The sequence below is a fragment of the Schistocerca gregaria genome, chromosome X, assembly GCF_023897955.1.
Source record: "Schistocerca gregaria isolate iqSchGreg1 chromosome X, iqSchGreg1.2, whole genome shotgun sequence".
Taxonomy (NCBI): Eukaryota; Metazoa; Arthropoda; class Insecta; order Orthoptera; family Acrididae; genus Schistocerca; species Schistocerca gregaria.
In genome coordinates this window covers 219,494,197-219,520,664 of record NC_064931.1, presented here as the reverse complement: position 1 = coordinate 219,520,664, position 26,468 = coordinate 219,494,197, and the positions used below count along the sequence as shown (strand labels likewise).

At 42.1% G+C, this 26,468-nt stretch overlaps 1 protein-coding gene across 3 annotated transcripts in view; it reads right to left on the bottom strand.

Moving 5' to 3' along the window:
- Nucleotides 1-26,468, bottom strand: part of LOC126297774 (KICSTOR complex protein SZT2-like) — a 710,838-nt gene that overhangs the window by 494,501 nt on the left and 189,869 nt on the right. For all 3 annotated transcript variants that reach the window (XM_049988949.1, XM_049988951.1, XM_049988950.1), the window contains exon 19: nucleotides 14,524-14,695. In XM_049988949.1, coding sequence (XP_049844906.1) covers nucleotides 14,524-14,695 — 172 coding nt within the window. The remainder of the gene's footprint in view (nucleotides 1-14,523; nucleotides 14,696-26,468) is intronic.

Below are 26,468 nucleotides of genomic sequence, written 5' to 3'. Positions count from 1 at the left end.
CCACTTTCCCTGATCTTGATTTCTTTGTGCTTCACAAACCTTAACTGCATCAGTGGCTATTTTGATATCTTCTATAACCTAAATCAATTTAGGAAAATGTCTTGAACTGAGTCTGTTTACAGGTGAACAATTTTAAGTAGATGTTGATTCTAGCAGGCCTCTTTTTTTTATACCAAAGCCTGTGCTAGTTCAGTAATGAATCCAACAGATGTTTGCTAGCAGGCCAATTTTTATATAAACCATATTAATTTACAATCATCATCATAAGGTTGTGAAACTAAACTTTTTTCTGCCACTTTATCTGTTTCCTCTCAAAAGGGAGGAGACTATTAGCCTTGTTTTTATTATAATCCAAAATACGCTCAAGTTTCATCTTGTCTATCATTTCCAATTTTGTTCTGACACTGACATTGGATGCAGCCATATTGTGTTTTGTCACCAGAAGAAAGACATTCCTAATGTCTTTCCATTTCACAAACAACAAATGGTCTCATTTTTTAAATAAAAGTTAATTTTTTGAGCTCTTGGGTAATTACATCTTTAGCTATATCTTTTCTACTTTTCAGTGCTAAACTGTAAGGCTATCTTGAAAATAAATACAAAGTGTGTTGCAAACAACAATCAATGTGCTCTGTATTGCACTTGACCTTGTGAGATGCAGCACATGGCAACAAGGTGAATGAACACTGCGAAAGCAAGCAACATACAATGTTCTGTTTTTCCACTAATATGAGTGGTAGTTGCTGCCATCTGTGTGTGTGCTTTTTTATTGGTAGTACATACATCATACAGTACATATTTATACAGATGACATTTAGGACAAATGATGGAATTCATTTACAAAGCTGAGGAATGGCCAATGTGCCAACGGGCATGCCAAAGTGTGGCAAGTGAGGCCAACTGAGGAGCTACTTGATTAAGAAGTAGTGGCTCTGGTCTTGTAAACTGACATACAGCTGGGAGAGCAGTGTTCTGGCCACATGCCCCACCATATCTGCTTCCAATGATGCCTGTGGGCTGAGGGACATAGCAGCCGGTCCATACCATTGGACCTTCATGGCCTGTTCGGGTAAAGTTTAGGAACGGCCAAAGTAGGTCCTATGTCATTGAGCCTTTTGGAGTATGGGTTGTGTATTGTAGGAGCTACATCACTCATCTCCAAAGTGTTAACTGTACTTAGACTTTCTGTAATATGAGTGCAACATTTGTTAAATAATGACCAAAGGATATGGTACAAAGGCTCCAGTTGATTTTGAGCAATAATATTTACTGTGGATAGGAAGTGTGTCCACCACTTCATTTCAGAAATGAAACAATTCAAGCAGTGGGTGGAAGCCGATAGCCCTTTACCAGGAAGGGTGAAGATAGTTTAATCTGCAGCATTTTCTTGGGTGTGAAAGTGATTATTCTTATTGATTATACTTCAAAAAAAGAAGGAAAAATCTATCATCAGGTCTATGAAAGGTACTCAGCTGAAGGGAAAACTGGAGGATTTGAAGAACACACTTTAGAAACACCACCCTACTCAGCAGATTTGAAGAAAAAATTGTAACAGTGCAATGGCAAAATAGAAAACCTTGTGCCACAAACATTCTTATTTGCTGACGACTTGACATTCTATTACCAAGCAGAGCTGACAGTAGCATACTCCTGTGACTCAAAATAAAATTCTGAGTACCGGAAAAACTATTAAAGAGTTCTACACAGAAATGTTACAGTATCTGCACAAATATTGAACACTGCAACTGAGAATATTTAATAAGAAGGACAGAATGCACAAAGCACACAAAAGAGAAGTTATTTATTTCAGGTTATGTGCAAATTGGCAACATGAAGGAAATTATTCGATGTATCATCATCTCTACAAGCCATCTCAAATGACCTGAGAGCATTAAAGATGATCCTCTGTTTTCTCTTAGGTGAAAAAGATACAGTTTAGTTTTGTCCAAAGCAATTATTTTTCATGTTTAATGTCTGATGCAATGCAATAGTGACATTCCTATGTAAGATGTTTTGACTCATTTGAGGGCACTGCTGCAGCGTATATGCAAGGGATTAGTGTGGCATTCATGTCTTCCCTACACACGTGCAATTAATTTGGACAGAAGAACTATGACAGCATTATTACCAAATGTGTCCAAACAGGATCAACATGCAGTTATTCTTCTCTTGGTTGCCAAAAGACAAACACCAGTAGGCTTACATTGGGAAACAAAGAACGTATATGGGTCAGTACATCTGTCATAAACCGCTACTGTGGAATGGTGTCCCCATGGGTGCTGCTGCTTTATGATAACGCACATTGCCATATGGCAAATGTCTCAATGCAGAAGTTACACCACTCAAACAGGAGACACTAGAGCATCCACTCTATAGTCCTGACCTCTCCCCATGTGATTGTTGAGCCTTCAGTCCCTTAAAAAAAAGGCCTTGAAAGGTTGACAATTCCTGTCAAACAAGAATGTGCAGCAGGCAGTTACAAACTTCTTCACGCAGCAAGTTATGAGCTGCTTTACGCAGCAGGATATGGTCCTTTACCAAACAGCTATCTTCAACCTAGTGCATTGATTGTCCCAATGTTCATGACAATTTTGCCTAATTGGCATACTGATTCTGAACTGGTCTTTATGTATGTATGTACAGAAACTTTGTTAATGACACAGACCAATTACTTAAAAACATTGTTAATGAAAATGGCTTATTCTTGTTTCTAGTGAGCTGAAGCTTGATAACAACAAGAAAAAGCTGCATCACCCACTGATTTTTTAAGACAATTAACACTCAATATTTTAAAATATGCATGATTTTAACTGTTTCTGTAAATATGAATGGGATAGTACGGCAAGGATCGACACTGACCCAGAATAAATGCACATGCATGAAAGTCTTTGGAGCCTGGAGAAAAGAAAGTTTTGCAACCTAGCCAAGGATGGAGAATGTTTTAGGTATCTTTGTGAGGATTTTCCTAATCTATCACATGTCATAATGAAGGAAGATATGTCTGTTGGGCATAACATTCAATAAATGATGTTCCATTCCAACTATGAGTAAAAAATTACTGAGTATGAGAGGGACACTTGAGTATCAATCAAGGTGGTTCTTACTAAATTCTTAGCAGCAAGAAGAAGCCATAATACATTAATGTGGGAGCAAACATGCTTTCATGTACTCAGGCTATTTGTTGAGTTCAAGATTCACTCTCTGAACAGTTACCTTGATTCTCCCCCCCCCCCCCCCCCCCCCCCTGAATATCTGGGAAATGTCAGTGATGAACAATATACAGATTTTCATCATGGCATCAAAGTGATAGAAAAATGGTATGAGTATCACTGGAATAATAACCTAATGGGAGACTACCGTTGGTCAATTCACCCTGACATACAAAGGGCAATTCATAGGAGAAAAATCTACATTATATGCTTAAAGAAAAAGAGAGAAAGGGAATATAATTCCCTTGTAATAATGGGGTATTTTCATGTTTATACTTCAATAGAACCTTCATTCATATTGAAACATAAAGTTACTTTTCAGTCCAGTTTTATGTGATTTGCTAATTTTTACGTTACATGTGGTGAAACTGTAAGACTGTAGGGGGGAAAAAAGGACGACGTCAGATATGAATAATGCCCGAAAAAACATGAGACTGAACCATTACTTAGTAAAAAAGCAATTAAAAATACTCTGCATTAGCTTGTGTAATTAATTACATAATAAAAAATAATCAAAAAACGTTGTTCACTGGAAGAGAGCATTGTTTGATTCACACTCTTGTCTCATCATGTCACTCAAAAGTCCTTATAATTTGAAAGTAACTTTGTCGAAGACCAACAAATACACTTTGATTTTATTTAGGGATGCTGGTATTACTCTGGGTGTACATCATTCTGACTTCCTGTGACTTCACATGTTATCACAGATCCTTCCGACATCTATACCTATGGAGGAAGACATTATTCCACTCCTTTCACCTATTTCTTAATTGTCATTATAATAATAAATGTCAGGACAGTAGCTGCTTCATATTTTTGATACAGTAATAACTCTGTGTTTAAATGTAACTGTAGATAACAGAAAACTGTCTCTGTTGAATTAGTATTTCCACTATCTTTAAATGCAAAACAGACCCCTAAATTAAAAAAAAAAATATCTGACTACAAATATTTATAAAACTGTGTGGAAAAGTGTTGCAGAGTCTAAAAATGCATAACATTAGCATGTACTTGCAACTGCTTGGTATAAAAGATGCGCAAAAAGAGCTGCAATAGAATGAATTTGATTACTGCCATTATCTGGGTAACAAGGTCAAGAGACAAACGCGATACTTCCCTGAGATAGTCCTATCTCTGCCTGCAAACTGAAAAGCCTTGTAATCAAGAAAAACACTTGATAGTCTTATGTAAGTAGTCTCTAGGTAAAACATACAGACATTGAACTTTTTTGAGAACGTTACGTCTAGTCAGGCACTGACAGGTAAATGGTAGTCTCGAAAAAAGATCAATTCATTGAACTAATAAAAATTAATTTATAAATAAGCAATTAACTCAAAATGGCTTCAACAGAGTTAGCAAACCTGAAGTGGGTATTAATTTTAAATCCAGACACAGAAAAGGAAATTTCGTAAAAGAAATGAGAAGCTTAGAACTGCTGGACTCTTAATTCAAGAAAGCCTGTGAGAACATTACACTAATCTTTGCATTTTCAAACATGCTTTCATTCTTCCCTACTATACTACAGGGAGACTAACAGGACCCTACAAATGTAAAAAAAAAGGGAGGTTAGGTTTAATGTCCTGTCAACATCGAGGTCATTAGAGATGGCGCCCTAGCTCAGATTGTGTCAAGGATGGGGAAGAAAATTGGCCGTGACGTTTTCAAAGGAATCATCCTGGCATTCACTAAGAGTAATTTAGGGAAATCACAGAAAACCTAAAACTGGATGGCCAGACACGGATTTGAACTGTCATCGTGAATGCAAATCCAGTGAACCTACAAATGTGGCTTGCCACGAGCACGGTATGGTTTACTTCATATCCCCAATTGTGTAGAATGTGATGATAATTTACAGTTTTTTGTGAAATAACAAATAATGATGAGTTCTTGACAAGTAAAGCTAAATGTCACAGTATGAATCTCAACATCAACTTCAATGGGCCAACGTAAGTACATGTGAAAAGAAAAAGAACAAAAAGAATAAAAGGACTTGTAGAAAAGGACCCAACGGCACAAAAAAAAAGAAAAATACTGAAAGCGTCATAAAACATCAAAAGAGAATTATTGTGAAACATCAGGGATTCTGGAGGTGCAGGAGATAATATTTTCAATGACAATAGTTGGCAAACAAAGGAAGTAGAAATACAGGCTCAAGGATAGTCCAAGACTGTCATATCAATGTTTTTTATGTGATGGTATTATCTGACTTGGCTCATAATCATAGGCGAGTTCTGGTCTTTTTGCATGCATTTCCAGGAGAATAAAACCTAGGTCCAGCATAACGAATGTTACCTGATACCAAAACAGAACAACTTCAGGGGATTATAAAATGATGGCAGTGCCAAAGTTAACAGTCACTGTGTGAAGATATTCCTGAATCCTACCATATTTTATGGTTGTTATTCATTATCAGCTGATTAAATGAGGTACATGATTTTAGTGCCTCTCAATACTTGCTACCAAGCACTCTTGTGAAAAATTCTACAGTTATATTAACAGTATCCAGAGTGTGATTTTGCTAAATAACAAACTGCAGAAATGATCATGTGGTGGGGGGGGGGGGGGGGGGGGGGGGGCTAAGAAGCAAAGTGGTCATATGGCCAGAAATGTGTTCCAAGGGAGATACATCCACTTAAAGATGGAGATAAAAGATCTTTCACAGTGTAGGTTTCAATGATTGGAAGCATACACGTGAACACACCTGACAAGTGGGTACATTCTGCCTGTACTAGCTTTTTAGCTCTGGACACAAGAGGGCAGTGAGTTGGAGCCACATTACCCTTCACAGCATCAAAGGCTCGTCTTACAGCAGGGGAGGCAGTGCAACTCACAGGTAGTGCAAATATGCCTCGCATCTGAGGCATTGTAGACAAATGATTAGTCCCACAAGGCATTTGGCAATAATTACCATAAACACACTGGGACTGCATCAGTGCTAATACTTTGCTGCCAGAATACTGTGAAGATTCTCTGTGGGTGGGTGGGTGAGTGAGTGAGTGGGTTGGGGGGGGAGGGGTGTTGTGAAAGTTGACAATACCGCACCTCATAAACATAGCCTCACCTGTGAATACGATGGTTGTGAAAGTTGACAATACCGCACCTCATAAACATAGCCTCACCTGTGAATACGATGGTTGACAAAAATCCCAGCACCATGGTGACGTGTGTAACGATCCGGTGACAAAATCATCGTTGCCTAGGCAAGTCCATAGCTAATAAGGTCAACACGCATTATAAGTAATACGGATAGTTGTAGATGTTGTGGAAAATATTCTACATGGTCAGCTAGATACCACATGCTTGTGGGTCACCTGCCTGGTACCAGTGTCACTGCCAAAGATCTTTTACCTTCACCACTTCTGGCCATATATCATTTGACCTTTTTTACTCCTTATCCTCTCAGGGATCATTTGCTACAGTTTTTCCCCATTTAGCAAATTTACTTTGTATAACATGCTAATATAATTATGAACAGAAAGCTTTCATTCAACATCATGTTGGTGACTATGGTTTCAGAGTATAAGGCACAAGCTCAAATAGGGCACACACGCAGAAAGAAATCAGACATGTCCTTTCCAAAACGACATTATTGAATCTGCCATAATTGATTTAAGGAAACCATGGAACACTTCAGTCAGGATGGCCAGACAAAGATTTGACCCCACTCCTCCTGGATGTGAGTTCAGTTTGCTAACCACTGCGCTATCTCACCTGGTAACATGATCCCAGTGGTGTCGGTCACTAGACGGTGTGACTTCAAAGAAAACTTTTAAATACACACAAAAATTTTCCTTTATAAGAAAATAATACTGTTAGTGAGTCATACCTATTAAGCAAGTAATATCTTACATCCTGCAAACCACTAAAATTTTAAAAGGGTAGGATTCCCTAACAGGAAAGTAAATTTTTGCCATTCACTTCATTTCTGGATACTCATGAGATAACTACTCAGTTTTTTATAATGCTACTTTCTCATTTTCTTATTTTTTATAATTCTTATAGTTAAAACTGCTGGTCCCACCCATGTTTTATCAGGGCCAGATCTGTAGATCTTTCGGGCCACTGGAGTACTTTAACATCACACAGACGGTTCATAGATACATGTGTAATGTTTGGATGAGTGTTTTCTGTTGAAAAATTGGACCATGATACTGTAGCATGAGAGATTCCATATAAGGATGCAGGCTGTCCATGACAACCCGTTGTGCCATGAGGACTTCCTCAATCACTAGCAGCCATGAGCTGAAGTCGTACTTGATGGCTCCTCACACCATAAAAATACTGTCTCATATGAGTATGTGGCATCTCTGTGTCCTTCACAGTGATCACTCGATATCTGACGATGTTCATGCCCCTCATATACACTACCAGGTCTGATAACAACACTAAATATGAAAAAACACTAATCCACTTTGGTAGCCTTTCTACTCATCAGAGAGTCATTTAAACAACAGGTAGTGGTGTGTATGTGCACAAATATATATTGACATCAGACCATGTCTTATAGGGGCATCACTTTCTTGTCAGATCTGGATCTGCTTCCTTGGTCTGTGCTATTTATCTACATCTACATCTACATGATTACTCTGCAATTCACATTTAAGTGCTTGGCAGAGGGTTCATCGAATCACAATCATACTATCTCTCTACCATTCCACTCCCGAACAGCGTGCGAGACAAACAAACAACTAAACCTTTCTGTTCGAGCTATGATTTCTCTTATTTTATTTTGATGATCATTCCTACTTATGTAGCTTGGGCTCAAGAAAATATTTTCGCATTCGGAAGAGAAAGTTGGTGACTGAAATTTCGTAAACAGATTTCGCCGCAACGAAAAACTTTTTTGCTTTGAAGACTTCCATCCCAGCTCGTATATCATATCTGCCACACTCTCTCCCCTATTACGTGATAATACAAAACGAGCTGCCCTTTTTTGCACCCTTTTGATGTCCTCCGTCAATCCCACCTGGTAAGGATCCCACACCGCACACCAATACTCTAACAGAGGACGAACGAGTGTAGTGTAAGCTGTTTCTTTAGTGGACTTGTTGCATCTTCTAAGTGTCCTGCCAATGAAACGCAACCTTTGGCTCGCCTTCCCCACAATATTATCTATGTGGTCTTCCCAACTGAAGTTGTTCGTAGTTTTAACACCCAGGTACTTGGTTGAATTGACAGCCTTGAGAATTGTGTACTATTTATCTAGTAATAGAATTCCAACGGATTTCTTTTGGAACTCATGTGGATCACCTCACACTTTTCATTATTTAGCGTCAACTGCCACCAGCCACACCATACAGCAATCTTTTCTAAATCGCTTTGCAACTGATACTGGTCTTCGGATGACCGTACTAGACGGTAAATTACAGCATCATCTGTGAACAACCTAAGAGAACTGCTCAGATTGTCACCCAGGCCATTTATATAGATCAGGAACAGCAGAGGTCCCAGGACGCTTCCCTGGGGAACACCTGATATCACTTCAGTTTTACTCGATGATTTGCCGTCTATTACTACGAACTGCGACCTTCATGACAGGAAATCACGAACCCAGTCGCACAACTGAGACAATACCCCATAGGCCCACAGCTTGATTAGAAGTCGCTTGTGAGAAATGGTGTCAAAAGCTTTCCGGAAATCTAGAAATACGGAATCAACTTGAGATCCCCTGTCCATAGCGGCCATTACTTCGTGCGAATAAAGAGCTAGCTGTGTTGCACAAGAACGATGTTTTCTGAAACCATGCTGATTACGTATCAATAGATCGTTCCCTTTGAGGTGATTCATAATGTTTGAATACAGTATATGCTACAAAACCCTACCGCAAACCGACGTCAATGGTATAGGTCTGTAGTTTGATGGATTACTCCTAGCACCCTTCTTAAACACTGGTGCGACCTGCGCAATTTTCCAATCTGTAGGTACAGATCTATCGGTGAGCGAGCGGTTGTATATGATTGCTAAGTAGGGAGTTATTGTATCAGCGTCATCTGAAAGGAACCAAATCGGTATACAATCTGGACCTGAAGACTTGCCCATATCAAGCGATTTGAGTCGCTTTGCAACCCCTAAGGTATCTGCTTCTAAGAAACTCATGCTAGCAGCTGTTCATGTTTCAAATTCAGGAATATTCCATTCCGTCTTCCCTGGTGAAGGAATTTCAGAAAACTGCGTTCAATAACTCCACTTTAGCGGCACAGTTGTCGGTAACAGTACCATCGGCACTGCGCAGCGGAGGTATTGACTGCATCTTGCCGCTTGTGTACTTTACATACGACCAAAATTTCTTATGATTTTCTACCAAATTTCGAGACAATGTTTCGTTGTGAAACCTATTAAAGGCATCTCACATTGAAGTCCGTGCCAAATTTCGCGCGTCTGTAAATTTTAGCCAATCTTCGGGATTTCGTGTTCTTCTGAACTTCGCATGTTTTTTCCGTTGCCTCTGCAACAGTGTTCGGACCTGTTTTGTGTACCATGAGGGATCAGTTCCATCTCTTACCAATTTATGAGGCATGAATCTCTCAACTGCTGTTGCTACTATATCTTTGAATTTGAGCCACATCTCGTCTACATTTGCATAGTCAGTTCGGAAGGAATTGAGCTTGTCTCTTAGGAAGGCTTCTAGTGACACTTTATCTGCTTTTTTAAATAAAATTATTTTGTGTTTGTTTCTGGTGTATTTGGAAGAAACGGTATTGAGCCTAGCTACAATGACCTTGCGATCACTAATCCCTGTATCAGTCATGATGCTCTCTATTAGCTCTGGAATGTTGGTGGCTAAGAGGTCAAGCGTGTTTCCGCAACCATTTACAATTCGTGTGGGTTCGTGGACTAACTGCTCCAAATAATTTTCAGAGAAAGCATTTAGGACAATCTCAGAAGATGTTTTCTGTCTACCACCGATTCTGAACAAGTATTTTTGCCAACATATTGAGGGAAGGTTAAAGTCCCCACTAACTATAACCGTTTGAGTGGGGATTTATTTGTTACAAGACTCAAATTTTCTCTAACTTCGGTAGAAGGAGCCAATTATTAACTTAGTTCGGCTGTTAAGTATAACCTCCACCCATACCAATTCACGCGGAGTATCTACTTCGACTTCACTACAAGATAAACTACTACTGACACACACAAACACTCCACCACCAATTCTGCTTAATCTATCTTTCCTGAACACCGTCTGAGACTTCAAAAAAATTTCTACAGAACTTATTTCAGGCTTTAGCCAGCTTTCTGTACGTATAATGATTTCAGCTTCTGTGCTTTCTATTAGCGCTTGAAGCTCAGGGACTTTCCCAGCACAAACTACAACAATTTACAAGTAAAATTCCAACTGTTCCTTGATCCAAGCACGTCCTGTATTTTTCATGCACCCTTTGTGTGTGCAACCCACCCCATACTTTCCCGAGGCCTCCTAACCTAAAAAACCGCCCAGTCCATGCCACACAGCCTCCGCTACCCGTGTAGCCGCCAGCTGAGTGTAGTGAACTCCTGTCCTATTCAGCGGAACCCGAAACCCCACCACCCTCTGATTCAGACCCTCCACCCGGCTCTGCACCAAAGGTCCGCAGTCGGTTTTGTCAACGATGCTGCAGATGGTGAGCTCTGCCTTCATCTCATAAGCAAGACTGGCAGCCTTCACCAAATCAGATAGCCGCTGGAATCCAGAGAGAATTTCCCCAGATCCAAAGCAACACACGTCATTAGTGCCGACATGTGCCACCACCTGTAGCTGGCTGCACCCTGTGCTCTTCATGGCATGCAGAAGGACCCTTTCCACATAAGGAATGACTCCACCCGGAATGTAAACGGAGTGCACACTGGATTTCTTCCCCTCCTTAGCCGCCATATCCCTAAGGAGCCCCATTACGCGACTAACATTGGAGCTCCAAACTACCAATAAGCCCACCCTCTGCGATTGCCTGGACGTAGAAGGCTGAGAATCATCCTCTAAAACAGGGCAGGCAGCTGCATCTGGCTCAGCCAGAGACAGTGCCTGAAACCTGTTTGTCAGACGCACCGGGGAGGCTTTCTGATCAGCCTCTGGGGACGTCTTTTGCTGCCTGCCGCACCTTGGAACGACCTCCCAATCAACCACAGGCAAGGGCTCAGCCCCACTGCGGGCAGCAACCGGGGCAACCACAGCGGCAGACCGATCTGGGGACAGACGGGACGAGGTTGACACCCCCTGGTACCCAAGTCTGGCTCCCCACAGTGGTGCCCATTCGGAACAACCTCAAGCTGTGCGACCGAAGTCAGCGCCGCTTGCAGCTGTGAGCGAAGGGATGCCAACTCAGCCCTCATCCGAACACAGCAATCCCAGTCACTGTCTATTCTAATCAATGTTGAACAACAGTTACTGAAACACGAGTCCGTGACTAGATGACGCAAGGGAAACACGCAAAGAGTGTATGAACTAACCTGTACAAATGCCTAACGACTGCGCTACAATCTGCCTGAATTTACGATTACAGTAACTAAAACTCGAAATTACACCTCCTATATGAAACTCACACGCAATTTACGAAGTAAACACTAAAGCGCGATACTACAACACTCAAATACTATAATAAGCCCGAAATTTATGAATTAAACAATGCAAGCACCCAAAAAGATGCTGGGGGTGGGGGTGGGGGTGGAGGGGTTATCCACTGAGGGCCAAACAACACAATAACCCTAGACTGCTGTAGCCTGTTGTGGGGTTGTGAGCCAGTGAGGGCTACGGCAGGGACAAAGCCTCTCCGTTGCTTCTAAATCTCCAGTTCCATACAATACAATACAACTCTATGAATCAATCACAAATCTAGTTGCATAAATATATTTCTGTCTATGACCAATTTCAGCCATTGAGCCATATGTAAGTTTCCAGAGTGTTTATTCTGAGACATTTTCTGTAATTTTTTTTTATTTATTTATTTTTAATTTAGGTGAAGTACTTGCATAACATTTGAGAATGGCTAAATGGCTAAAAGTCATCATGGTGAAAAACACATGTATGCAACTACAGCAGTGATTTAATTTAATTTAGTATGATCACTCATGGCTGCTGTCCATATAATCATTTCTACATTTGCACCCATAACTTTTGAATTTCTTATTTACCTCTAACATTTGTATTCTACAACTATCAGTGTAAAGCTGCCTAATGGTTTGTTAGTGCCTAAAATACTTCTTATTTTTACTTCTTTTGTCCATAGGCCTTTGAACCATAAACATTTCTCATCAACATCTCATCTAAATTACTATTTACATACCCCTAGGACAATCTCTGTAATCATTGCCGCATAATCATATGTCTTTTCCTCTCAGAGCACATAAATACACTCCTGGAAATGGAAAAAAGAACACATTGACACCGGTGTGTCAGACCCACCATACTTGCTCCGAACACTGCGAGAGGGCTGTACAAGCAATGATCACACGCACGGCACAGCGGACACACCAGGAACCGCGGTGTTGGCCGTCGAATGGCGCTAGCTGCGCAGCATTTGTGCACCGCCGCCGTCAGTGTCAGCCAGTTTGCCATGGCATACGGAGCTCCGTCGCAGTCTTTAACACTGGTAGCATGCCGCGACAGCGTGGACGTGAACCGTATGTGCAGTTGACGGATTTTGAGCGAGGGCGTATAGTGGGCATGCGGGAGGCCGGGTGGACGTACCACCGAATTGCTCAACACGTGGGGCGTGAGGTCTCCACAGTACATCGATGTTGGTGGTCGGCGGATCGGCGAGGTCCATTCGCAACCGTCCCCATGAAGCTGGGCTACGGTCCCGCACACCGTTAGGCCGTCTTCCACTCACGCCCCAACATCGTGCAGCCCGCCTCCAGTGGTGTCACGACAGGCGTGATTGGAGGGACGAATGGAGACGTGTCGTCTTCAGCGATGAGAGTCGCTTCTGTCTTGGTGCCAATGATGGTCGTATGCGTGTTTGGCGCCGTGCAGGTGAGCGCCACAATCAGGACTGCATACGACCGAGGCACACAGGGTCAACACCCGGCATCATGGTGTGGGGAGCGATCTCCTACACTGGCCGTACACCTCTGGTGATCGTCGAGGGGACACTGAATAGTGCATGGTACATCCAAACCGTCATCGAACCCATCGTTCTACCATTCCTAGACTGGCAAGGGAACTTGCTGTTCCAACAGGACAATGCACGTCCGCATGTATCCCGTGCCACCCAACGTGCTCTAGAAGGTGTAAGTCAACTACCCTGGCCTGCAAGATCTCCGGATCTGTCCCCCATTGAGCATGTTTGGGACTGGATGAAGCGTCGTCTCATGCAGTCTGCACGTCCAGCACGAACGCTGGTCCAACTGAGGCGCCAGGTGGAAATGGCATGGCAAGCCGTTCCACAGGACTACATCCAGCATCTCTACGATCGTCTCCATGGGAGAATAGCAGCCTGCATTGCTGCGAAAGGTGGATATACACTGTACTAGTGCCGACATTGTGCATGCTTTGTTGCCTGTGTCTATGTGCCTGTGGTTCTGTCAGTGTGATCATGTGATGTATCTGACCCCAGGAATGTGTCAATAAAGTTTCCTCTTCCTGGGACAATGAATTCACGGTGTTCTTATTTCAATTTCCAGGAGTGTACATTAGGGATTTTAATTCTAACCTCCACTGTGCCATTCCAGTTCTGTCTTAAAACAATTACTTATGTCCTGCCTAAAATTCCAAATATTGTCTTCTTCTAGTAATGAATTTCCTATGCATTTCTCTTTCGAAATCCAATCTCAGTAGAGGGTTATTTATATTCTATGCTTTAATGTGCAGTGGTTCTGTCTGAAGATTTCTAGTTTCCTAATTGTATTTTGCAGTTTAGATAATTTCACTGAACACTCTGCCAGGCACTTTATTGTGAATAGCAGAGTAACCACGTAGATGTAGCATCTATTCACCTAGTCTAACTTAAACAAGATGTTAAAAAATTATATGCTAGGTGTTTCACAGCTTGTGAAAAGACATCTTGCTGTACACTATGAGCTAGTTGTGAAAATATTTAATTGCCAGATCAGTATTCAGGCATACGGCCCTTCATCCACGGCATCTGACACAGATGCCCCTGATGAGTGAATACTGACATGGCAATTAAGTACTTTTACATACATTGTGTACAGTAAGATGTATTTTAACAAATCATTGAAGATGTCTGCACTATACTTTCTTATTCATAACTTATTATATGAAACTGTTTACAAATTTCAAAACAGAGTGAAATATAAAGGATATCACATTATAAAGGTCTGAAAAGAAGGAAAAATATCAGTTAATAAATTGCTTAGTAAAATGGAGGCATGTACTTACCGCATCTGCCAATTTGTGATAGGGAAGATTATTCATGTAAGACCTTTCTGGTGGGCTGTTAATAACAACGCCATGCTGTGGCTCTATCCAGCACTCTGCAATTATCTGCAGCTCTCCTTCTGTATCAGCATCAGCATCTGTTATAATTTCTTCTGTGCCCTCTTCAGAATTGCTGGAAACATAGATTCCATGCAATGACACACACAAAATTAAAACTGGCATTTGTCATACACAGTGTTCAGTGATATGCCACACTTAAGCTTTTTATTTGAAGTGTAATATTAGCAATAATGCTTTAATGTGCCTTTTGCTGTATTACAAACACAAGCACCTTGTATCTGAGACTAAATGAGTCACTGTTCAGATTTCTAAGGGAAGCACTGACCCCCACAGCAATTCACTTCTTTGTATAAATCTGGACACACAAAAACATGGCTGCAATATTGGAAAGTCCTGGATGGAATACAAACAACGAAAGGAGTAAAGATAAGTGCTCACCGTAGAAGTGAGGCTTTGAGAAGTCAACAAGCAAATAAACTACACTGAAAACATTGCTAAACTTCTGGACAATGTCCTTCTTACTAGCTAACAGACTAAAAAAACAACCGTTTCTCTCTCCTCAGCCCCCCCCCCCTCCACACACACACACACACACACACACACACACACACACACACACACACACACACACACCTGTGCATGCATTATGAAATCAACATAAATTGGAATTGGGCATGGGAGCTAAGATGACAGACATTTTCATAATTTACACTTTTCACAATTGAAGATTTGGTGCAAGAAGGAGGCACCTCCACTTTTTCCAGTTTGTGGCAACTTAAAAAATAAATAAATAAATAAAAATTTGGTTTTCACTGAAACCAAAACATAGTCAGCTTTGTGTTCGGTTATGGGGTATCTAATACTACTGACCAGAATACACAAAAATACATGCACTCAGGTACGTGCAATGGAGTTTTGAATTTTGGAGCTGCCTCTGTTTTGGTCCAAAGGGAATGAAAAACTCTTTGTAGGACCATTTTCTCTGTAATTAACCATATTTCAGTTTAAAGAACATTTATTAATAAAGACAGTACAACATTACTGGCATAATACATCAATATGTACAGTTCTTCTTCAGTCTTCTAGCTCTCCCTCAGTCTCATCACGGTCGTTTGAAGAATCTGATGTCAACTGGTCATAAAATCACAATTTGTTTTGCCCAACATACTTTCTGGCCAGCTCTTTGACATCTTTAAACTTTCAGTCTTTAAACAGTAGGACACAATCATAAGCTTGATGAATGTGGTCCATTGTTATGAGATTCGCAGATCTTTGGTTGCAAATTTGCACATTATCGAAGACAGTCATCCCTACAGTCACACTGCATTGAATGATCTCTTTACTGGTGTATGACTGTTCATAGAGGAATATTTTGTACTTAGTGATTAAATATTTTCCTCTTTTGTTGTTCGATAATGATACGTAAGGGTTCTTTAAACAAAAGTTCAACTTGTCAACAAAGTTGAAAATAAATCCCTGGAGCACTTCAGTGACATGAAATTTGGGACTGTGTCTTCTGATAATGTGAGCATAGTCCTCTGGAAGAAAAAGTCTTTCCACCTTCCTCAAAAACTTTTCTATATTACCAAACACTCTGTTGTATGACATAAAGCTGTGGCCCAGTTCTGGGAATCGATGAACAATCTTTGTAAAGCAGCCACTCTGCACAAGGTAAAACAGGTACTGCATTAATGAATAATTTTTATTTTTGAAATACAGTTATCAGAAAATAGGTAAAGTATTTTGATATCATCTGTTTTAACGTGGTTGATGTAGTGATGTATATAACTTATTGGCTCATTGGGCATCTCTTTTCTGATGGTTTTATCATAGAGATAAAAATGATGTTTTTAGGTCTTACCAGATGAAATTGTGAAGTTATAGACCCACAACTGGCATTTATAAAATGTGTACCCAGAAGGAAGTTTGGGGAGGGGCATATTTTGTTGGTAGTCGAAGCACAACATCTCGGTGTCATTATTACGTTGTGCAAGTGCCATCTTGTCTTTAATATCTTGATTAAATGAATGTGCCTGACTCTGATGAAGCAGCTTGGCATCCTGGATCTCCTTATGTATCTCATCTGAGATAGAAGGGGCACTGAGTTCCTTTTGTATGTTGTCACACTTTTGACACACGTCCAATCTTGGGTGCCCAAATCTGATGTTGTTGTGTGTCTTGAAGCATCGAAAGAAAAAAACATATTCTACTGTAGATTCAGAGCGCTTCTCCGTTTACAAATGATGCATTTCTTTGATAGTGAGGTCGGCAGGCGAGTACTGTCTATTGCCATTGCCTTGTCAACTGTAAGGTGATTCTCGCCTAGGAAAACTGTCAATGTGTCAATGAACCTTTTGCACAGTTTCATCTGAAATTTTCTTGCTGTCACCTACCATCTGGTTTTGGTGTGATAGCTCTGTCAAAAGAAAGTTGCTTTGCAATGTTTTCCACTCAGTTTCTGGACACACCATGCAGTGATGCAAACGCTTTTTTACAGACTCTTGCATTACTCTCACCGATTCAAACAGTGTAAACATTTGCAAACACCTTGGGCTTTCCTGTTCCACTTTTTGGCCTATTTCTTTTAACAGGTAAACCTTTAATGCAACCAGCCAAATACACATCTTAGGTATGCTTAGTTGTTAGGCCATTAAAAGAATTAATAATATGATGTCTTTCTTCAATGTTGAATACAGTAAAACACTTGTATTTGCAACTGCAATCATTGTCTGTAGTACGGCGAGGCTTCCCCCCCCCCCCCCCCCCCACTCTCTCTCTCTCTCTCTCTCTCTCTCTCTCTCTCTCTCTCTCTCTCTCACTCACTCACTCACTCACTCACACACACACACACACACACACACACACACACACACACACACACACACACACACACACACACTTACTCTTGTGCTGCTTTCCATCAACCTTCCGCTGTTTTCTTATGTTCCATTCCCATTGTTCTTTGTGCGGTCCTTTTTTCCTCTCCAATAGTCCAACAACTGCGTGTCTGTTTCTTGAATCTTCTTCTGAATCATTAAGTGTATCATCTTCTCCTGGCTCATAGTTTTCTGAAGAGTCACAATTAAACAGTCGCTCTTCTTCTGATTCACTCATACTGACAGAAACCGTGAAATCAAAAGACGATGAAGTCAGAAAACGGAGCCTAAACCTGATAAAAAATAGCCCTCACAGAGAATATGCAATGTTTACACCGGTCTGCTGAATGCTATGTAACATAACCTCCTTCCTACTATCTTTTGGGAGAAGAACAAGGCAGCTCCCAGAGCTGCCTCCATTTTCACGCAGACTCTGAGTACAGGCAGCTCCATCTGTTGGATTTCTCTGGAACCAGCAGGTGGAGCTGCCTCCTTCTTCCACCAAATGAAGTGGCTTTTTTTTTATGTTCAACTCAATAGAGGCAAAACGTGGAGCTGCCTCCTTCTTCCACCAAATGAAGTGGCTCTTTTTTTATGTTCAACTCAATAGAGGCAAAAAGTGGAGCTGCCTCTTTTTTGCACCAAACCTTTCAATTACAAATGTAAACTCAGGAATGATTAGTGCTCTAATACAGTTTAATATACGTTTCTGAACTGCAGCTCACAGTGCTATATGAAGCCCTCAGTATTGGGTCATACTGGTGCTGCCATACAGTACATCACACTAGTGGTTTCTTTAGTTAATAATTTAAAAACGTTGTGGTCCCAAAAGAAATTATGGAAATATATGTCAATCCATGAAGTTCTACAGCCCTGAACAAGCCTTATATGACACAGCAGTTGCCACTGATGATGTCCACTACCAGATGTTGAAGTGAAACAGCAATCGACATACTTGACACATAGTCCATCTTGAAGGTGATGTGTACCTATTAAAGAGTGATCTCTTAATAATTTAAAGTCATCCCTGAACTGAAATCACTTACAACTGGACATTTGTTGCTGTATTTTCTGAATGGAGCCCCTGTACCCTTTATGTTTCTCCAACATGACACATTTCCTGAATCAAGCAAATGGACTGAGTATGTGGCTGAATTAGTGACTCATGCATTCATATACCCAAAACTTCCCCTACATCAGTTGCTGACCCAGAAAGTGACAAAATCTGATTCTTGTGCACCAAGGAGACTGTCTCCAGAATCAACACTTTTCACTGTCAATTTCCATTCCAATTTCCCTAAGGTACACGTATTCTGTTAGGGACTCACCAAGCATAACCGTATACTAAGACAATCACATTTCAGTTGTCCCAATTATATTTTGTAATGTTAACCAGAAACAATTTTTCTGTTAATTTTATATGAAGTGTTTGTCAGTACCCAGTAAAAAGTCAGTAATATATTAACATCCAGTTGAGCCTTGGTACAACATTAGAGACAAGTTTACAGGACAGGAATGGAAGGGACTGTGCATCATTTTACTATCTTTCTTATTCACCATTTGGAGCAACAGGTCTGGCAATAGTACAAACTGTTCAAAAACTAGTCATAATTCAGCACAGTCAAACATACACTGTCCCCTGGAGTTGAGTAAATTCAAGCCAACAAAGGATAGCTGCCAAATATAATGATAGCACCCTGAACTATAGTTCCTCACATCTCAAGATGTGGATGAACAGTGGTAATGGGACCTTTTTCTTACACTACTGGGTCTCTTAATTGTGTAAACTGCAGCATAAATTATTTCATTAATAATGTAACATTAATGGAATGGACCTCACAGTGGTTTGCAGAATATAGATGTAGATGTAGAATATGCTTGATTAATATCAAATGCCTCTCAATTGCCCGAGCACTATGTCCTTGTTACAGCTGTACGTGACACTTTCCTGCAAGCTATGAAAAGCTCTCACCAATCCAACATCTTGTACAACATAGAGTTACAAGGCCACATCACAAATTGTAAATTCATCTGTGTATAATCAGGCTGTGGCAGGTCACACAAAGACTCAATCATTAGGGACAAGATCATTTAGCACCCACTGCCAGCCAGATATAATGCTGCACAAAGATGACCTAAAACTTATACTTGAAGACTTTCTGGCAATAACAAAGATGTATGAAATTAAATTTTACACCGAATAGTAGAACGCACTAAAATTCAACCATCATGTCAAAGCAATCGCTCAAAGGAACACCCCATCATGTATCACAATTTAAACTACAAGACAACACTTTCTGCCTAACATTATGTATCAAGGCACGAAAAAATTGAGTTTCATATATGGAAAAGTGTACAAATTTACATCAATGCTACATACTCCTGAAGAGTTAAGGTGCACAACATCTCTAGGTCAAGGGCCTAGTTATAATCAAAGAAGAGTACGGAGCAGGTAAGTTCCCTCTCACATTAATGAGTGATGAAACAGCAGATGGTGGAAAATATTTTTAGTGTACACATACTAGAAGCTCTCAGATTTTTCTGTGTAATGGGACACATATAACATGGAAAACTGTCTCATGCAACAATTTCATCTTACTTTATCAGCAGTTTTGTAAACTGTTTGCTTCAAATCTTGGCTGTTCTAGGCCACATAAGGCAAATACTCATTGTCATTTCTAACACAACCCATAGTAAGTTCTTAGATATGTAAACTTGCTAGATGTACATATGGTTTCTGAAATTAACAACAAATGTTTCACCTTACATCATAATTTTATGCATCATGGGTAAATGGATTGGAATGGAAACTGAATAAAGGTCACTTGATTTAGTCATAAGTTAGAAAAAAATGTTTACAATCAATGGATACCCTGCTCTAGGCTATTAAGAAAAATCTTCCAATGCCTTGCAACCTTACGTCTGGCATAATAGAGAGAGATATTAAGCACAGTAAGAATGCAATGATCTGTGGCTAAATGAGATGCTGTGCATGTTCTACCAAATGCAGAAAGGATACCAAGAATTTAAATGACAACTGTGATAACAAATTTCTGACTCATGTTGGGCCTTTGGTAATTCCCATTAGCTAATTGCACACTGGAATCAGCTCGGTTCGTTCCCACAAGGAGACGGGTTGGTCTGAATGTCCACTGCATTAATGATGCAAAATACAATTTGAGGCAATTACTTGCAGACTGAAAGGAAAGCACTGTCATCTATGCCTTGAAGAAATTTTACCAATACCTTTGTGGCTTCAAATTCCAAATTGTTACTGATTCAGTGGCTAAGTGGCTATGTGACACATCATAAAGTCAAATATTCAACAGCAGGAATGGATATAAATGCTCATAAACTGTCATTAAAAGCTGTACTATCAACCAATTAATCAGCACATAAACACTGATGCACTGCTGAAGTTACAGGCTGCCCCAGACTAAGCTTTTGGTATACAGATTGACCTGGTGTTCCAAGTTGACACACTGCTTATGAAACAGATCCAAGGCATCTCAGCAAGTATACTAGGATAAGCAAAGTTCTGGTAAAATTTAACAAGATTGTTTGGTAACAACTCTCCAAGGAGTAGAGATGTTCAGTCATTGATAGGTGCATAAGAAAGACTGAAAACTTGGCTAGCTTTCAAATGAATCGGGTGGAGTGGGCAAGGAGAGGAAGTGGAGAGCAGGAGGGAGGGTTGGGGAAGGGTGGCTAGGCTGTGACAAGTAGCATGTGCACAGGATTATAATGTGACATGGACACCAGCATCAATCTGTTCTTGCACTACACAATGACAACGACGTGGAGGAATGGATTGGGAGGGGATTGGCAGAACAGCAGAGGAGGAGAGGTTGTAGATGCAGGATGTGTGAATTTGTGTCGTGGGCATGGGGCTAATGGGGATTAGGATAACTCCCATCTACGTAGTTTAGATAATATTGTCTTGGGGTAGGATCCAGAAGGCTTGGGCTGCGAAGCAACCTTTGAAACTGACCATACTATGCTCAGCAGTGTGTTCCAATATTGGGTAGTCAACTCTGCTCTTGGCCACAGTTTGATGATGGGTCCAGGCTATGAGGATATCATCAATGAGCATGAACTAGATAAGATAAGGGGTTTGAGGTTTTGGATAGGTTGGAAAGTTTCCTCTAGATGACCCGGAAACAGGTCAGCACAGGAGGATGCTATGTGACCATGCTGCAGATTTGTTTGTATATCCTCTCCACCCTGAAAGGAGAAGTAGTTATGTGCGAAAATGTAATTAGTTAAATGAATGTTGAATGACGAGTGGATTCAGAGCCAAAAGAATGTTGGAAGAGGTAGTGTTCAACAGTAGCTACAACATAGGAATGGGGGATGTTATTGTATAGGGAGGTGGCATCAACCTCTGATGAGTAGGGATCCAAGTAGTAAGAGAAAGGGGATTGCTGAGAGCCAGTGAATGAAGCAGTCTGTACCTTTAATACGAGAAGCTAGGCTATGGGGAACTGGTTGGTTGGTTGTGGGAAAGGGAGTTAAGTGTCCAAAGAACAAGATCATCACTCTCTTGATCCAAGAGTGTTACAATTGGAAGTAGAGACATCCATCGTGAACATTTTCCAATATAGTCGGGAGATTCATAATAGTAAAAGCAAGAGTGCCGTCGATAATAAAAGCAAGATGGAGGAGACAGGGAAGTCAGCAGATATGTATCCCCAGGGATATGCATGTGGTGGGTAACTTCCCACCCACAATTTTTGCACCCCTGATCCATTACAGTCAAGCGCGCCCACTATCCAAGAATGTGTAACACCCACAACAGAAAACTGGTTGCAGCAGAAAGGAGGTAAACCAACTCTAAAAGCCATTAAAATGGAGTAAAATTGGGATGAAAAAGTAGTCTGGTCAAGGAGGTAGGGTCAGGTATCCCACAGACTTAGCATACAGTGGGTTGGTTGCTTTGTTGGTTTAAAAGAGGGGGGATGGGACCAAACTGCTAGGTCATCAGTCCCTTGTTCCAAATAAAACAATGCCACAAGGGTGAGAATAAAACAAATCATGCTGACAACACAAAACAGAGAGGACTCCAGTTCAGATAGAAGGGATCGGACACGAACTTCAATTGTAAGCCCTGACCTGGGCCGCCGATGAGGGAGATGAACTGCTGTGGGTGGGAAAAGGAGACGGTAATTTGGATGCACAGGAGAACTACGAACATGTGAAATGTAACTGGTGAGCAGTTGCGCATGCCTGACCTGCAATATGGAAAGACTCCAGCCTCTGCCATGACGCTGGTCACCGGACTCGTCCTAAAAGCTCCCGTCGCTAGTCGAACACCACTGTGGTGCACTGGATTGAATAAACTCAATGCTGAGGGTGCCGCCAAACCATAAACCAGACTCCCATAGTCAAGGTGAGATTGAACAAGCACTCTCTAGAGCTACAGCAGTGCAGAGCGATCTGCATCCCAGTTGCTGTTGCTCAGGAAGTGGAGGGCATTGAGGTGCTGCCAGCACTTCTGCTTAAGCTGGCGAATGTGAGGAAGCCAAGTCAATCGAGTGTCAAAAACCGGTCCTAAAACTCGATGTGTCTCCACTACAGTGTGGGGATTGTCAGTAAGGTAAAGTTCAAAGTTCTGGTTCTGGATGAACGGTATGAGACCGACAAAAGTGCATAACACATGACTTTGCGGCCGAAAACTGAAAACCGTGGGCTATAACCCATGACTGTGACTTGTGGATGGCTCCCTGTAGGCGTCGCTCAGCAACACCAGTACTGGTGGAGCAGTTCGAAATGCTAAAGTCGTCTGCATAGAGAGAGGGTGAGACAGCCAGCTCTACAGCTGCTGATAGACCATTAATGGCCACTAAAAATAGAGATACACTCAATACATAGATTGCGGGACTGCATTCTCCTGGATATTGGGGGGGGGGGGGGGGGGGGGGATCTATGGGAGGCGCCAACTTGGAAATGGAAAGTACAAAGCAACACGTAATTCTGGATAAAAATCAGGAACGGGCCTCGGAGACCCCACTCGTATAATGTGCCAAGGATTTGATGTTGCCAGGTGGTGTCATACACTTTTTGTAAATCAAAAAAGACAGTAACAACGTGTTGGCGCCTGGAAAAGGTTGTTCGGATGACAGACTCGAGGGACACAAGATTATCAGTAGTAGAGTGACCCAGGCGGAAACTGCCCTGGCACGGAGCCAGTAAGTCGCGTGACTGCAGCACCCAACCCAACCGCCGACACACCATACTTTCCAGCAGCTTACAAAGAACATTGGTGAGGGTGATGGGCCAATAGCTACCCACATCAAGCCGATTTTTGCTGGGTTTCAGCCCTGGTATGATGGTGCCCCCTGCCAGTGTGATGGAAAGGCGCCATCACATCAGATCCAGCTGAAGATCATGAGGAGATATCGCTTGTAGTCAGACTAGAGATGTTTAGTCATCCGACTGTGGATCCGATTTGACCCAGGAGCTGTGTCGGGGCAATGTGCAAGTGCACTGAGGAGCTCCCACTCTGTAAATGGGGCGTTATAGGATTCACTGTAGTGTGTATTGAACAGTGAAAATTTCCTTTCCATCCACCGTTTGAGAGTGAGAAAGGCTGGCAGGTAACTCTCCAATGCAGAGACGCTAGCATAGTGCTCAGCAAAGTGCTTGGCAATCATGTTTACATTGGTAGATAACATGCAATTTACGTTAACACCGGGAACACCTGTTGGGATCTGGTGCCCAAAAACTCATTTGATCTTTGCCCAGACTTGGTAAGGTGACATATGGCACCTAATAGTCGAGGCGTATCTCTCCACACACTCCTGTTTCCATCTTTGATAAGTTGGTGCACATGGGAACAGAGCCATTTAAGGGCTATGAGGTGCTCTAGGGAAGGGTGCCGATTATGTCGCTGTAGAGCTCGCCGATGCTCCTTAATTGCCTCAGCGACTTCTGGCGACCACCAAGGGACTGTCTTTCACTGGGGGCACCCTGAAGAATGAGGGATCGTGTTTTTTGCCGCAGAAATGATCTTTGTAGTTACATGCTCAACCGCCACATCAATGTTACCATGTAGGGGAGATTCAACGGTGACAGCAGAGGTGAAAGCATCCCAGTCTGCCTTGTTTAAAGCACACCTAGGCAAGTGACCGTGAGCCTGACACCAGGGCAGTGACAGGAAGATGGGGAAGTGGTCACTACCACACAGGTCGTCATGCGCTCTGCACTGGATAGATGGGAGAAGGCCAGAACTGCAAACCAAGAGATCAATGGCCGAATGTGTGCCATGTGCCACACTGAAATGTGGTGGAGCAACTGTATTTAACGGGTAGAGGTCGAGTTGTGACAGTAAATTTTCAACATCTCTGCCTCAGCCAGTAAGCATGGTGCCACCACAAGGGGTTATGAATGTTAAAATCTCCCAAAAGTAGGAAAGGTTTAGGGAGTTGATCAATAAGTGCAGCCAATGCATTCAGGGGTACTGCACTATCTGGAGTAAGACATATGTTGCACACAGTTATTTCCTGTGTCGTCCTTATCCTGACAACCAAAGCTTCAATAGGTGTTTGACGGGCACAGGTTCACTACATACTGAGTTCAGGATATAGACACATATTCCACCTGACCACCTCTTATAGTCACTACAGTTCTTGTAGTATCCCCTATAGCCACAGAGGGCAAGGGTCTGCACTTCCAGGAACCAGGTTTTCTGAAGGGTAATGCAGGAAGCAGGTGTAAAGCTTTAGAGTTGCCGTAGCTCAGCAAGGTGGTGGAAAAAACCACCGCAGTTCCACTGAAGGATGATGTGTTACTGTGAGGCTGGGAAGGCATGAAGTGCGAAAGGAGGCAGGTTATGCCTCAGAGTCACCTGCTGCCACCGACTGATTATTTGTAGCCATTTCTACGGTGATGAGGCATCAGTGGGATCCAGGTCCACAGGGGATGCTAAGATCTCCACCACATCCTCAGATGCAGAATTGACAGGGAGTGGTAGTGTTGGGGCCGCCAGAGGGCCCTGTTTCTTAGCAGACTACTACTTATTTTGCTTGCTCTCTCACTTATCTTTAGGGGCTTCAGGGAAGATTTCTCTGAAGTAGTTTCAGGCACAGAGGAAGACCAAGAAGCTCTTCGTCCAGCAACTTTTGGCTCCTTGAGCCACTGGCGAGTGTCCGCCGTGGCATTAGTGGGGACCTTGGGAGAGAGGCCCCCAAGGGACCCCTTACACATTAGAAGAGTCGGAGGAGGCTGTTTCTTCTCTGGAAGGGGGGAGGGGACCGATGTCCCCCGCATTTTGGGGGTCCCTGCTCCCGAAGTAGGTGCTTTGGGAGCAACAGAGAAAGATTTTCCCCCTACCACCAAGGGAGTGGATGTATTCTGATGGCCCAGAGGGCCCACTGTTTGTGGCACAGAGTGAGAAACCACTGGCACTTGGGACGACAATGGCGACGTAGCTGCAGCATATGTCGATGTGAACTGAATGGGGTGTAATCTTTCAAATTCATGTTTACCCTTTGTGTAAGTCAACTGGTCCAGGGTCTTGTACTCCATGATTTTCCACTCCTTTTGGAGTACTGGGCAGTCTGGCGAGCAGGGCGAGTGGTGCTCTCCACAGTTGATGCAAGTGGGAAGAGGCGCACATGGAGTATCTGGGTGCAGGGGACATCCGCAGTTTCGACATGCCGCACTGGAAGTGCAGCAGGAAGACATGTGCCTGAACTTCCAGCACTTAAAGCACTGCATAGGGGGAGGGATGTATGGTTTAATCTCACAGTGGTACACCATCATCTTGACCTTTTCAGGCAATGAATCACCCTCAAAGGCCAAGATGAAGGCACTGGTAGCAACCCTGTTGTCTTTGGGTCCCCTGTAAAAGCACCAGACGAAATGAACACCCCTATTCTAAATTGGCATGGAGCTCGTCATCAGACTGCAAGAGGAGATCGCTCTGGAAAATGATCCCCTGGACCACGGTTGAGGCTTTTATGGGGAAAGACAGAAACAGGAATAGCAACCAGCTTGTCACAGGTGAGT